The sequence below is a fragment of the Leptopilina heterotoma genome, unplaced genomic scaffold (genome assembly GCF_015476425.1).
Source record: "Leptopilina heterotoma isolate Lh14 unplaced genomic scaffold, ASM1547642v1 Lhet_92, whole genome shotgun sequence".
Lineage (NCBI taxonomy): Eukaryota > Metazoa > Arthropoda > Insecta > Hymenoptera > Figitidae > Leptopilina > Leptopilina heterotoma.
Window position 1 is genome coordinate 2,659,511 of NW_025111199.1, and position 16,455 is coordinate 2,675,965.

General features: G+C 29.1%; 1 protein-coding gene across 1 annotated transcript; it reads right to left on the minus strand.

Moving 5' to 3' along the window:
- Positions 1 to 623: 623 nt before the first annotated feature.
- On the minus strand, positions 624 to 15,691 carry LOC122511990 (glucocorticoid-induced transcript 1 protein-like). Its single transcript, XM_043627591.1, has 8 exons — positions 15,023 to 15,691; positions 8,431 to 8,588; positions 8,001 to 8,101; positions 7,768 to 7,910; positions 7,437 to 7,600; positions 7,111 to 7,243; positions 6,801 to 6,936; positions 624 to 1,333 (listed from the first exon to the last, which is right to left on the minus strand). Exons 1-8 carry the CDS (start codon positions 15,264 to 15,266, stop codon positions 1,153 to 1,155), a joined length of 1,260 nt encoding a protein of 419 aa, XP_043483526.1. The 5' UTR covers positions 15,267 to 15,691; the 3' UTR covers positions 624 to 1,152.
- Between the last annotated feature and the right edge of the window lie 764 nt (positions 15,692 to 16,455).

The window sequence follows — 16,455 nt, forward strand, 5'->3', positions numbered from 1 at the left end:
CTTTTCACATTAAATTTTGTTTTCTGACAAACAGACAGTAAAGCCTGACAATTCCTTAAGATAGTGTATAAGAACACTTACATTTTGCATCTACTAAAAAACGCTATTGTCTTGATAATAAAATATATTCACTAAAATTTAATTTTATTAGAAGAAACTAAAACTAATATTTTACAAAATAATATTTGTAACTCACTACGAAGATACCTTATAAGAAACAAAATTTGTTTATAATTTTTAGAATGAAAATGCAGAAAGAATTTTTGTTTAAGTTTTCATTACATTTAAAATAATTAATAAAAACTGAACAAAAAACAATTAAACAAAAACTTAATGAAGATAAAAATAAATCATAAGCCTTAAAATATACGCTTCTAAGGTACCTTTCAACGAAGAGTGTCACATTTATTATTTAAATTTTTTAAACACTTTCATTATATAAAAGAAATAAAACACTAAGAACTAAAAATAATTAGAAATGTAAAAACAGCTTTGTAAAATAAAAAACACTATTACAAAAAACGTTATTATAAAATAAACTTACGGCGTTCCATCTCATTGGTTGAAAAAACCAACATAGACCAGTAAAAAAATTCTAATTTACAACATTCTATTAAGGACTGTAACAAAATAATTGCACAACGCACATACAATTTTGCTCACAGTTTTTAATTTGTTTTCTTATTATTAATTTTACTTTCCAACAAATATTTCATGTACATTTGTAAGAACTATAAAGTTCTACTTTCACTGCAGCAAAAATCAAGTTTTTTTTTGCTTTATTTTTTTGTAAAAAATTGATTGATATCTTGGATTAAATGCAATTTTGTTACGATTTATAATATTTAATGGTTAAATTTAGATTTTAAATTCCGCAATATTAAAATTCCGGAATATTTTAAGTTTAAAATAAAAGAATAAGTTAACATTTGTTTTTTTTCAATTTAAAAATAGTTTAAAAACTTTTTCAAAAAGTTTATCTATATAATCTCCTGAGAAAATATTTTATTTTAAGACATGTAGATTTATCAGTAAATGTGAGCATGAGAAACGTTAAAAGTTCTTGTCAATAGCAAACATGTACCTTTGTATTGGATTACAAATAAAATTTAAGCATGTCGTCATATTGTAAAGAATAAATATAACTAAGAACTATGAACTCGGAGGAGGCGTTGTTGGAGTCGCCAATGAAGTTGGTGATACACTTGATATAACTGTGGAAGTTGCTGCTTGCTGTAGTGGCAAAAATGCAGAACCTAAACTTGGCTTTAATTGGAACGCCACACACGGTTTCGAGTAGTAATCAAGTTTGCTGAGGTCCACTAAAGGTCTCCTAGAAATATTAAAATGTTTTCATTTTTAATTTGACAAAAATAATTACAAAATTTTAGATACAACAGAACCTAAGCGTATTCTCTAAAAATCATGAATTTGAATTTCTAGTGTTTAGCGTCCTGACACATGAATATTTCCCAATTGTCAAGTAACCGAACAGTTAGAATATGAATAAAATGACGTGAATAGTGAACAGTTATCAGTGTACGACAAAGTCGTAAAATTGCCATCATGTGCTACCAAGACAACAATGTATCAAAAATTTTTAGATGCAGCTAAAGACGATGAGAATATTAGAGAAGTTGCGCATTCGACATTTTTCGATATTTGGCAAACATATTGTCCCCACATCATTACGATGAAACCAGCAACAGATCTTTGTGATATTTGTCGCCAAAATCATTTGCAGTTAACAAATATGCAAAAATTAAGTGTTGAAGAGCAGGGACAAATTATAAAAATTGCGACCGATCATTTGGAAGAAGCGAAAGGGCAAAGAGACTTTTATAATTTTACCGCCAAAAAGCCAGATCGGAATCCGAATCTAAGCTCCTTGTCCTGTCATTTGATTATGCACAAAATATTAGTTATCCCAGCAGCCCACAGCTAGTTGGTGCATCGCACTTTAAATCAAATTGAAAATGCAGTTTGTTCGGGATAAATAATTAAGGAAACAGAGTCCAAATGAATATCACCATCGACGAAGAAGATCAAACAGGAAAGGGTGACAACGCAGTTATCAGTATGTTGCATTACATTTTAAGTATTAAGAAAACTAAGAATCTCGTTCACTTTGCTGATAACTGTGTAGGACAAAACAAAAATAATGATATTTTGCCTTATCTCCTTTGGAGGGTTGTAAAAAAGCTCAATAAATCCATTTCACTTAATTTTCTCTTAACGGGACACACTGAATTTTCGCCGGATGGCAGTTTTGGAATTATTAAATCCAATTTTTCCAAATCCGTTGTGGATTGTTATCAAGACTTATTAGAAGTCATACAATCCTCTTCGCCAAATAATTTTAATGTTGCGATTCCCAGTAAAGATCCATCGACAAACATCCCCCAGGTCGAGTGGACAGAATGGGATTCCTATTTGGCCCATTTTTTTAAAAAAGTTCCCGGCTTAACCAACTATTATCATTTTATTTTTTGCGAAGATATGAGCATCAAAGCGAAAAAATTTGCAAACTGCAATAAAATCGAAGTACACAAGAAAACAGTACTTGATGAAAAGGATGTTTTGCCTTTAAAAATGATTAAACCACAGGGATTGTCAGCGCAAAGGGCTTGGTACTTGTACGAAGAAGTTCGTATCAACAGAATAGAATTTAGGCGCAGGGATGCCGAGATTAAGAGGGTCCTCAGGAAACAGAAGACCTTAGCTTTCAAGGAGTTCTATGAGACTATTTCCCCATCTAGAGGAATGTCTACTCTTAGGAGGACCATTGAACTCCATCCTTGTTTGATAAATTTTATCAGCCACATGACTGCAAAAAGATTTGTTTCATTTAACGCTGATGGTTCCGACCTTAAACCATGTGCACGGAGAGAACTTTAAACCGTGAAACACAGTGTCATCATGAAAGTAAAGGATGAACTCACATTAAATTTCCGAGCAAAAGTTAATCCCGTGACAGTGATCCGAGAGTGGTTCATGAGAAGTTGTGCGTATTGATATAATAATAGTTAGAAGTATATAAAATAAAGAGAAAATAATATTTTTTGAAAAAGAAGAAAGTTCAATCATCATGGATGATTATGTCTCCAACTTGCTTAGAGATTGGAATCTCTCATCATTACAAAATTTATTCAGATGTAAGTAAAATTAATTTAAAGTATATTTCAAATTGTTTTCCTTTTAAATTGTATTTCGTGATTTTTAAATTAAATTGTAACACTCACTTAGTAGTAAAATTTTCTGTTTAGTTCACAAGATAGACAAGACGAGATTTTTTTCCTTAACTGAGGACGAAATTTCAGAAATTATTCCTAAAGAATTAGGAATAGAAATAATTTCCGATTTCAAGTTGAAATATAAATTGAATTTATTTTCAAACTTAAATGGCAATGTTGATATTGCAAATAATAATGAAGAAGAAAACAACAACTTATTCAATTTTACTGTGACAAATGATGAGACTTTTGACATTGACAATATCAACATTGAAAATCTCAGTTGTAACGAAAATATAGAAAAATTGCAAAATACTTTTTTTCCTTTTTAATTTGAAATTAATATTTTACAAATTTTATGAGACGTTTTTAAAGACATTATTAAAGTTAATTATTAACTAAAATATTTTTTTTAGTTGCAAAAATATGCCACTTTTCCAATTATTGTGCAGTACTTTAGTTGGCAGATTTATACTTTATGAGTACTCGAAAAATAAAACTTTTTCAAGAAAAGATTTAAGCAGAATTGTCATAGAAAATGCAATAAATAAAACTATAGGGACTTTAATGCCATTTTCGTAAGCATTAATTTATAAATAATTTCTGTATTTAGTTTATCAACATTTCTTTATTTACTATAATAATATTTTTTATTGTTATGTTCGCAAATGAGGAGTAAGCGGACAAAAGTGGATAAGTCCATTTTTTACTGTTTCGAGAAATTTAAACAAATGCAATTTGACACATAACCAAAGTTAATTTCAAAATGGAAAAAATATATACTGAATTATTTATATCAGAATACTTTTTTAGACTTAGTAGTCTCATTATTAATTAAAGTGAATTATAAATAATGAATTTTATAATTTTGGGCAGTTCATTATCTAAAAAAATTAAAATTTCAAATCTTGTTGGTTAATCTCCTCTCCTTTTTAACCTTTACCTCAGAGAACTAGAACAGTATCTTCCCCATAACATAAAAGCAAGCGATTATGTACGCTGATGACCTTTTTCTCTAATCGGAATTCAATTCCTCACTCAACCTGGACCACTATTTGTCTGTTGCCTTAGAGAGTCTATCCATTTGGCTAAAAACTTTGGGTATGAACATTACCCCCAAAAGACAACTTATATATTGTCTAAATCACAAGCAACTTTCGACGATATACAGATCCAAATAGGGTGTGAAACCACCACGAAACATTTAGGCATTTTTTTGGATCGCAAACTCTTCTGGTCCTCGGACATTATAATGATCGCTGATAAAATAAAAAAAGCCATAGCCGTTCTTAAGATTGTCTCACATAATACTTGGGGAGCTTCTCTCCTTCTCTCATTAACTATTTACAGAAATATCACCCGGGCAATCCTTGATTGAGGCAGACCGCTCCTTGGCACCTCTTAAATAACCACCTTTAAAATTTTAGACAGAATTCAATCTTCAAGTACTCTATTTACTCGGCTATTAAATATGCAATAGAAAAAGGCAAAACCCACTCAATGATTGTTACCATCTATCTTCTCCTTGAAAAGACTTAGAAATTGCCTATTATATAAGGACAACCCTCTCTTGATCTACAAAATCCTCGATACCCTTTATCACATTTCTTACATTACCCCCCCCCCTGTTTCTATAAATTCTTATGAATCCCAGCACACAACATCCTGGGAAATGAACACATTGACTCAATATGGAGGGAAATAAACAAAAATCAGAGTAGAATTTATTTGTGCCCCGGACAGGAAAGCTTGGTTTTCTCGTCTTGAATATTACATTGAATCAGTGAATAGTGTTCCTATTCTTCAATATGGCTTTCGCAAGGGTCGATCCACAATTGATTGTGTGTCTACGTTCGCAACTGACATCAAGCACACTCTTGCTTTAGCTTTGGACTTAAAGGGAGCCTTCAACAATATTCTCCCAACTGCTATATATAAAATAGATTGATTGAACTACGTATACCAGATAAAATCAATAACATTGTTTCCTTTGTAATACAACCAAAAAATTTGTTTTTTTCTTCAGGTTGCAAAGACTTTCACGCCTCCTTTGTTAGTGTACCTCAAGGAGGAGTTCTATCTCCCCTTCTTTTCAATTTAGCTTTAAGTAAAATATTCTTACTAATTCCGCATAATATTAAATGTTTAATGTTCGCAGATGGCCTTTTAATCTATGTAAGGACAAACAACATTCCTGAATCTCTCAAGGTACTCAAAAAACTCGTAGAAGTTCTTGTACCATGGCTTAGTGACGTAGGCTTATCCATTTTTCCAGGGAAATTTCAACTTGCTGTCTTCTCAAGAAGTAAAGAAAAATTCGGAAAGACCTTGGCATTTTTCTTGATCAAAGACTAACTGGTCCAAACATATTCATGAAATATCTCTCAGGGCATCGTTGGCCATAAATATAATGTTAGAGTTGTCGTTAAAATCTCCTGGGGTGCCAATTCTGAAGCTATGTTAATGGCGTATAGAAGATTATTTAGGGCCCACCTCGAATGGGGATGTCAGTTATTCTTGTCTGCAAGTAAGATACTGTAGTTGACGAAATTAGATAGAGTTCAATTCGCGGCTTTCAGAGTAATTTTGGGTTGTATGCGCTCCACTCCAACCGACATCTTATTGTCAGAAGTTCACGAGTCTCCTCTCTATATTCGAAGACACATGTTATGCAGGACCCATATGACGAAAAATCTTGTTTAAACTTGCAACATTTAACTATACCGTCTACCTTCAGTCAATAATTGCATTACAGCATTACCTATTTCTTCTTCTTCCCATCTTTAGTGTTCTGACAGTCGGTAGTGCCAAAAGTCAATTAAGAAGAAGATTTCTCTAAAAGTTATCGCGGTCCCACTATGAAACTTGTACGAAAATATTCTTAATACTTTTGGCTATCATTAGAAAAAAGAGAAAAATCAAAGGGGGGAGGGTGTTTTTCAAAAACTAAAAAAAAATTAAATAATTAATGAAAATTTTTTTTTCAAAAAAATTTATTTAAAAAGTACTGATTATACTGAGAAATTTAAAAGAAAAAACTTTGAAAAATATTAAAAGCAACCAGTTATCTCAATTTAAAGAAATTAATACATAAATTTAAAAATTTGAATATATGTTCAAAAATGTTTTGAAATATTTAAAATCGTCTTCACTTTATTATTTCTTACCCTTATACCCGTATAGTTTACAAGGGAAAACAGTTTCAAGAAAATAGCTAACATAAAAAATTCGTCGACCAGTTCACATGGAACTGATAATTTCTAAAATTTATGCTTTCATGCTCAAGCATAAAGTTCTAGTCTCTAATTGCAACTGTTCTTTTTTATGATGATTTAAAAATTTTGAAGTTAAAAAAATTCGAAGACAATTTAAGGTTTCTGATAATTTGACATTTTTCTTCTTCTTTGGGCAGTATTAGGGATGCAGATATGCAAATTGTTTCAAATTTTCAACTGTAAAATTGCGGATAAAATCCGTTTGGATATTTTCATCTCATAAGGCAAAAGAAATTAATAACGTGAACCTTAGACTAACAAAACATTAAGAAATATAATAAAAAGTAAATACCTGGCGTCTTCGACGAATTTTAGATTCACTTTCTCACAACCATCTGGTGGTTCCCTGGCTAAAAACCTATTAATATGAGGTGATGTACCGAGACGACTCTCTTTTTCTTGTTCTGGAGTTGAACCACGACTGCCACCTGTAAAAATTGAAATTTCTTTACATATACAAGTAAGAAGAAATTTTGGTTTGGAAATAAAAAGTAATAATCATAATAATAGAAAACATTAATGAAAGTACCTTTGATAATTTAAAACTACATTAGATTTGAAAGATTAAGCTTACATTTAAATTTTTAGAGATCATCACTTACCAGAAGAATATGAACTTGAAGGTATATCGACGGCTGGAGTTTGTGTATTTACACTGCGTGTAGTGGATCTTAATAAATCCGCTAAGGGTGCTCGATGTCCTTCTGGAGTGATTTGCTCTCGATATTTTGCATACTGAAAATTACAAATATTAATGATTAAAGAAAAGTGTGTTAATAAATTGTATTACATTATTACTTAAAATAATACTGATATTTTTAAGATATCTTGGTTGCTTTCGTAAGAAGCGTCTGTATATAAATTACATAATAAAGAAATTTCAGTGACTATTGACCATTCTTAAATAAAAACATATTGCTTCACTTACCCTATCTTCAACAGTGTGATCAGAGTCATTAGAACAAATTGATGACTTAAGTACAAGTCCTTCGATTTCCTGATTGAGACCTTCAATAGAAGAACGCATGGGAGGTCGTATCGCTTTCGGCACGCTTAAAGGATTTGGTCTCGTACTTAAATTAAACTGATTATCTGTGAACATTCAATATAAGTAAACATACATAAATGGACATTTTTAAATCCAAACTTGCACAAAAAAATTTTAAATATGGAATATAAATTCCATTATCAATAGTTTAATTTTGTCAAAATTCAAAGAAGTGAATATGTGTAGAGGAGGGATAAATAAATCTACTTACGTAACGGCGTCTGAGAAGCGATGCTGGGTAAAATAACAGTGTGATCTCCAGGAAGTGCAACCGAAGACCCACCGGGCATTATAAGACCAAAAGCTGCCGTTCTTTCCCTACTACTTGTTCCTTCTTTATTTGACCGTTGTAATCTAAATTATAACAAGGCATTAATATTAATTCATTAATTTACAGTTCATAAAAGTATTGAATACAATTTTCCAATAAGCTTTTTAACTAACCGATGCCTAAAGTATTTTTCCAATTTTTCATCTGTTGTAGTACTTTGTTCACTGGAATGGCGGACATACGCTTTTCGTGATTCATTGTTCCACTCTTCAGTCTAAAAATTATATATTATAATATAAATATAACCAAATTTTTCAACTGAAAATATTAATTATTAGTAAAAAAATTATTGAAAACTCAATTTTATTTTAATAAAAAATTTAATTTTCTCATTTGAATAAATAATAATAATCAACAAATTTCTTAAAAACATAGTGTACCATTAAAAATGCGACTTTAGAGTTACTAGAGGTCTTATACTATCTAACTTTACACATTTTCTTAACTTTTTCTATCCCTTTTTACACTCAACGGTTCCAAAAAATCAGAGATCTACCAATTCCCAAGAATTGAAATATATAATTTTGTTAACAAAGTTCTTACCTGTGTAGCTTTATCCACAAGAAGATTAGAATGAATATAATACGAATCTCGTGGCCATTGACCCTTCAAATATATCGTGTCTAAAGACGCTGTCCGACGTATATTTTGGTTCCCACTCAAGCTATTGCTGCAGCGACCACTTAAGGTTTTTGATTTTGCTGAAAACATTACAACTTCATTATTATTTTGAAATATTTATTTTTGTAAGCAGAGAAACCCATTTCATAGACAATGTACATTGTTACAAATTTTCATAAATATAAAACATACCAAAAGAAAAGTAATTTTTATTTACAATTCTTCACGGTAGGTATGAATCCATTGTAGGGCAGTTTCCCCTACTACACTCAGAAAATAAACGACAGCAAATATTACTGTCCATGATTACTTTCAACACAGGTGAAGTCTGAAGTTGGCGTCGGCGCTGAGCATCAAAAATTATTTTTTTCTTAAAACCGAAAAAAATGACTCAATTTTTTCCAACGTTTAAGATTAAAAAAGTACTCTTAAAAAGTTTTTTCATTCTTAGGTCAGACGCGGATTTAGGGGGGTGGTTTGCAGGTCATGACCACCCCCTTACAAGTTAATTTAACGTTGTTTTACATTTATATATATTAGCTGACCACCCCCTATTCCGAAATATTTATATAAACTGACAACCCTCTTATGTAAATGCTGGATCCGCCCCTGTCTTAGGTGAATGTAAAAAGTGAAATTAGTTAAAATATTATCACTAAAAAAAATAAAAAATAGTTTTCGATGCTGAGTGTCGACGCCAACGTTTGTACACATAAAAAACGAATCAAGTAATCTCGGCTATATTATAATAAATTTCTTTTATATTCGAAGGCTGCAAATATTATAATTGAATAATGATGCGGGTGAGTTTTTTTTACGAAGTTTAATATTATGTTTGTTTATTTGGTTGTCTCTCGGTTTATTTAGGACAAGTACATTACAATGTTTAATACTTTAGAGACATTAAAATTTTTTGAATTTAAAGGATGATGAGGATTCTTACCCTTAGTTATTGTAACAAACATTGCTTTAATGAAAAGAGTGATCGTGACAATAATAAAGTTAACACTAATTGTAAGTACAATATTTTATGATGTTTATATTGGTTTTAAACTGAACAAATATTTAACTTTAAAATTTAATTTTTAAGAGGGTGATGATTACTAGGCATTAGTTTAAGATTTATATTTTTAAAATTAGGCGACTTCAAAATTCCAACTATTTTCGTAAATCAGGATCATTTAAAATATTTCTAATTGAAGGGCTACATAAAATAAGGGGACGAACGCGAGGCTTGGAAGGGATAGTACCAGTCGGGTAGCAGTGACAAGCCTTGAGCCGCTCGCTGCTACCTGACTGATATTATCCCTTTCAACCATGCGTTCGTCCCCTTATTTTATGTAGCCCTTCAATTTCTCTTTCACAGATAGTGATTTTTGTCTTTATTACATCTAAAGTAATTATTAAAAGTTGATTTTAGTTTTGTACAATTAAACAAAATTTAAAATTTTGTTAAAAAAATCATTCACAAATATTCAGTATTTTCTTTAAAATTTATGAATATAACTTTTCTTGCTCTAAATTTTTCAAAGAATATAAATTGCCTAGTTTGATAGCTATTACATCAATGTTTATAGAAATTGTTGAACTTGAAGTGAAGCAAGTATCTAAAAGCATTCAGTCCAAGTGTACTGAAATTTTGCGAACCCAGTGCAAGTATCTCACAGTACCTTTTATCCTCAAAAAAGGTGAAAAGGGGAATTTTTTCCTAAAAAAGGGAACAAAAGGGGACAAAAAATATACCAAACAATAAATTAAAATTTGTTAAAACTTATATTAACAATGTTTTAAAACTCAAATTCCTTACAGTTTTGGATTCTTTGATAGAAAATAACATTTATTTACGAATTTCTTTAATTGTAATATTATTCGAAAACATCAATAACTTCATTTTCAAATAAATATTAAATCATTATTATTTTTCCACAGAAATTAAGATTTTTAAAAATTTCAAATTCAAACCTTTATAATTTTGATTATTCGGAAATTCTTTAATTAAAAATATATTAGAAAATAAAAATTTCAAATAATTTCAACAAAAATTCAATTAAATTCTATCAAAAAAATTAATTTAATTAATGGGGAGAGTCTCCAGTTGTGAGACACCTCCAGTTGTGAGACAGTCAATTTTTTTTAACATGCAATATTAAAAAGCCGATTGGTTTATATAAAAACCAAAAAAAAGTTATAAAGTTAAAAGAGTTTTTAAAAGTTAAAAAGTTTAAAGTTTAAAGTTTTAAGTTTTAAGTTTAAGTTTTAAGTTTTAAGTTTTTAAAAATATTTATATGTTTTATATGTATAAATATGTTTTATATGTATGTTTTTATGTTTTATTTTTTATTATTTTTTTATATGTTTTATATGTTTGTTTTTATATGTTTTTTTTTATGTTTTTTATATGTTTTATTTTTATATTTATATGTTTTATTTGTTTTTTTATATTTTTTTTTTTTTTTTTTTTTTTAAGTTTTAAGTTTTTTTTTTAAGTTTTAAGTTTTAAGTTTTTTAAGTTTTAAGTTTTTTTAAAGTTATAAAGTTGGAAATTTTTTTTTCTCATATACGGAAATATTTTTGGAATTTTAATATCTTAATATTTAATATTCAATATCTTTTTTAATATCTTTTAATGTCTCAAACTAGCTCGAGCGGCTTAAAAATTCCACTGCCTTATTCCAAACAGAAAAGGATCTCTAATAATGAGAGACATTTCTGACTCAGATGAGAGTCACTTTTGTAAAATGTTTAACCCCTTCACTGTGTTTGACGTCTATAGAGGCAAAAATAATTCGTGCCACCAGTGTGTATGACCGCTATAGCGGTATCTAAAAGGAAAATCACTACAATAAATGAAATATGAATATCAATGAATATTTAAAAGTTTTTGGGGTCGCTGAATTCGAATCTTTGATCAGAATTAAGAAATTCAAAATGGCGATCAAAAAATGTTTAAAGTTTATAAATATAGCTGAACATGCTCATTAAGGGGGTTTTGAGGTCTCTAAATCCAAATCTTTAGTCAAAATTTAAAAATTCAAAATGGCGGCTCTAAAATGGCGAACGAAAAAAATTTTAATCCGTAAACTTGGAAATTTTTTGATCGCTATTTTGAATTTTTTAATTTTGACCAAATATTTGGATTCAGCGACTCCAAAAACATAAAATATAATGATATCAATTAAAATTTAATTTAAAAAAACAATAAAAAATTATTTAAAAAATTTATTTTTTTATATGACTGGACTATTGAAGGAATTCTATTTCAATTGATATTAAGCAAAATCGAATGCTGAAAAATCACTGTGTTGCGCAATGCAGCGGCTGAAAGAGCAAATACTGAATTTCGATAATTTTGAAAAACTCTGAAGAAATAGTAAAAATCATTTACCCACGACGGAACTAGGCTTAAAATTTGCGTAAAGAAAAGTAGTTTTTTTTTGGAATTTTATGAAAAAAATTGAAGGATAAATTTTAATCTAAAAATTTAAAAAAAGGCAGTAAAAAATGTTTGAATAATTTTTTTTATAAAAGTTTTGAAAAGTTGATCAAAAAACACACACTTTTCATAAAAGAAAATTTTAAATTGATCCACATTTGTGAAAGTTATGAGTATTCAAAATTTTTTTTTCAAAACGTAAAATTTTGAACAATTCATATCTTGTAAACGGCTGGATAACAAAATTTGAAAAAAATCATGTACCTCTTTTTCAACTAGTATCTACTAAAACAAAAAATGTTTGAGCCAAATCAACAATGTGAATTTTGAGTTTTGACGATATGTTGGTTTGGTGTGGAATGTCTCGTATGTATTAAAAAATTTAACTAATTTCAGAAAAATTAATGAATTATTTTTTTTTTAAATCTAAGTTCTTTAAAATTTTTAATTAAATTCATTCAAAATTGACATTTTCTAAAATTTCAAATTGAAATTTTCCAAAGTTCATCTATTTATAAAAAATTTAAAAGCAACTCTTTTATTATAAAATAATTTTTAAATAAAAATCCCTTACTTTTCTCTGATGAAAATTCTACTATTCCTATTTTCTTCAAAAAATAATGTTGAAAATATGCTTATTTGTTAAAAAATAGTCAATATTTTTAAAAAAAATTTATAGAGGCGATATGAAACAAAAGTTTACACATGTAAATTGTATAAAAATAAATATTTTGATTGTCAATTTTATTCTCAAAAATTGCCATTTTTGTGTTTCTAGGAAAAACTATTAATAATAATATTTTAATTATTTGAATGTTAATTAATTATTTTTCTAGAGGTCTGCATTCTGTCAAATGAACCGCTTTATAATTTACCAAATTCTTTACGTTATATTATTTAAATTATTAACATAAAAAAACATATTTATATTTTCATTTATAAGATTTATATTTTGTTGTGGTGATAATAATCTAAGTCAAAAATAAAACGCACTGGATTCTATAACATTGAGTCTAAATTTTATTTAGACTCAATAATTGATTTTTTTTTAAAAAAGAAGAAAATCTTGTTTATTTTTATTAGAAAAAGGTGAATGAAAAATGGAAAAAATCACCAAAAAAGGTGATAAATAATACGGAGTGTCTATTTGGCCCGTCAGCGGGCCAAATAAGTTACTTTTATTATTTGGCCCGTCACCCCAGTTCCATACATTTCAAGACGGGCCAAATAAAAAAAGTAGTTTATTTGGCCCGTCAGATAACAAATTAGCTGTAATTAATAACAATAGATTATTATTATTACTATTTTTACAAATAGATTAATTTAATTTAAAATATTATTTTTACAATAATGAAAATTTCCGAAGTATACAATTTTTACATTCTCATAAAAAAATGAGAAAGTCTTGGATTTGTGCGATTTTTTTTAATTTAATTATTTCTTAAAATTTTGTTTATGAATTCTTCCAAAGGACTTTATAAAATTTTTTTTAAAGTTATAATTGCTGTGAAAATTTTAATATTTATAAAAATAATTCAATATTTGAGAAGGATTTTATTTAAATTTTTTAAAATAACTGAATTTCTGAAAATAATTTTTTTATTTATAAGAATAATTGAACTCTTGCGAAAAATGTATTCATTTATGAAAATAATTAAATTCTCACCTCACGTAGAATTTTATAAAAATTTTGTTTATAAATAATATTAAATTCTTTCGTGAAATTGTATTAAAATAGTAGATTTTTAAACTAATTGAGTTTTAGAGAATTTGATTATTTGCTAAAATAATTTATTTTTCATAACGCGGTGCAAAAAAGGGCACTTTTTTGCACCTTGTTATGAAAAATATCGTTCGTAACTAGTGCTAGCAGTTGCCAATTTTTGAACGAGCACTTTTTTTGGAACAAACTGTAGGCGAAGCTTCGCTTCGCCTACAGTTTGTTCCAAAAAAAGTGCTTATTCAAAAATTGACAACTGCTCGCACTCGTTACGAAATATACTATTTTTGTGAAAAATTCATTTGTTTTTTAAAAATAATTCAATCGTTTCAAAGAATTTTATTAAAATTTTTAAGAAGAATTTTCTTATTACATTACCTGCATGTCAAATTCATGTAAAAAATAGTACCTGGTGATTAAATTAATCTATTTGTAAAAATAGTAATAATAATAATCTATTGTTATTAATTACAGCTAATTTGTTATCTGACGGGCCAAATAAACTACTTTTTTTATTTGGCCCGTCTTGAAATGTATGGAACTGGGGTGACGGGCCAAATAATAAAAGTAACTTATTTGGCCCGCTGACGGGCCAAATAGACACTCCGTAAATAATAAAAAAAAAAAGGGGGACAAAAAGGGAAAGGGGACTATCTGTGATGCCTTTGATCGAAATTATTTAAATCTCAATTAACACATACCGCTAAAGAATAATAAAGAACGTTGAATTTTTGGAAATAAAAAGCAGAGGGTGAATTTTACCCTTTTCTCAGTATCATGATTGTGTCAAATTACAAACTACATAGACAAGCGGTAAAGGTTATGTTCGCCAAGAGGATTTTTTCAACACACTCTCAAACATTTCTATACATTTATATTCTAAACAGTATTTTATTCACCAATCAATAGAAAATCCAATTATCAAAAATAGTAAAATTGCATTTTTTTTAAAAATTCTTTCCAAAAGGCATTTAAACTTCGCAAACAAAGAAGTAGCATCATCACAAATAAATGAAATTAAAGTACCAATGTCGGAACACTTTATCCAGTATGTTTACCTAAAAATCTATTGACACTTGAAAATTGAATTATTTTTTGTTTATGATAATGGTAAAAGAATATTCTTTGAGGTTATAGTACGAAAGTTGTCTTAAAGAATCTCCTCATTTTTCTTATTGATGAAACAAACATGTATTGCGAATGAGAATCAAAGTACAGTTTTGTCAAAATTGAAACATAAAAAGCAAAAAGACATTGTTGTTGAAGAAGAAATGAAGAGCAGTAGTAAATAAAGTGAAGATTACATCTGTTAATATGTTAATATTGAAATAATGTAAATTTTAAGAGAAGAGTAAATTTACCTTTGTAGGAAAGAGAGCCAGGACTCCGCTGTCCAGATAAGGATATTTCTGGTGAGATGCGGGAACGCCAAGTGTGGACATTGGTTGGTGATACTGTCGGACTACTGTTATTGCTTTTTCTCAGCGTATTGCTTTGTCTGCTGTGCCTGAGAAGTGAACTTACAGGTAAAGTAGCACGCATTGGACCTTGTTTTGATGTGGAACACGGCGAAGACTTCCGCATTCTTTGTGATGTTCCAGACATTTTATTGACATATAAAGAGGAGTATTTGGGGTTGAGAACTTTGCTGGTCAGCCGGCGGACGCGTAACCGTCAACGGGACAGTGGGTGCAACTTGTCAAAGGCAGTTTGCTCAGGGTTTTCCTCGTTCTATCTTAGCTTTCAAACTATTATAATGTACATGTTGACTATCGTGGATTCAACATTGCATTTTTCTATTGTACTATACACATCTTACCACTAAATCCATAACACGCACGTGTACACAGTTCAGTTTACATGTCATAAGACCTGCCTACAACTCAGGGGGTGACAAATTTTTATAATATATCAGATAATATACATCATGTATTTTTGATGCGCAGAACCTCACCGGAAAGGCAGCATTAATTTACCTGGGTGTATGGATATATAGGTATACATGAGAGAAAACTGAGAAAACACTCTCGACTATCATGTATTCAGAATGTGTTCTGCTATTGTAGAATGCACACCGAGAAAGATGATTGTCGGCGCACGTTCTTTCTCTTTCTATTAGGGTCCATTTACACTCACTCAGAGTTCTTAACGGTTAAGGCTGTGTTTACATGCTTGCGTTCGACGCTGCGTTTTGCGTTGAGCAGTGGGTGTAACAAGGATAGAAGTATATGTCTTTCTTTCTCTCTTTTAAGGGGGCATTCTGGATCTTTTGCACGTATTTTGAAGAATTTTTTTTTCATAGTGAAATTTATTTAAACATTTTAAAATTTTTACTTATTATTACACATATATTAAACTAAATAAAAAAATTTTTTTCTATATTTTGTGTTGTTAATAGCGAAGAAATGGCGACTTGAAAAAAAAATCTCGAAAATCTGGTTAACATGATATCTACAGTCAGAACAGACGGAATCAAAAAATTCAAACGGATTATTAAAATATAGGTAAAATGGTTACAGCCGCACTGTAAAAAAATCTGGTGTAAAATAACACGAAACTTGTAATTTCACACATCAAAATTATAGGTTGTACGTAGTAAATTTATTTCGTTCCAAAAGTAGTTTTACTATTTTTAATAATTTTACATTATACGACTATGTAATTTAATAGTTTTGTGTAAATTTACTACGTCCGACGTAGGAAAATTTGATCACTATGTCCGACGTGGTATTTTTACATTGCGTGTATTTCTACACTTTGACGTAATATTACGTCGCACGATCTGTACAATTAC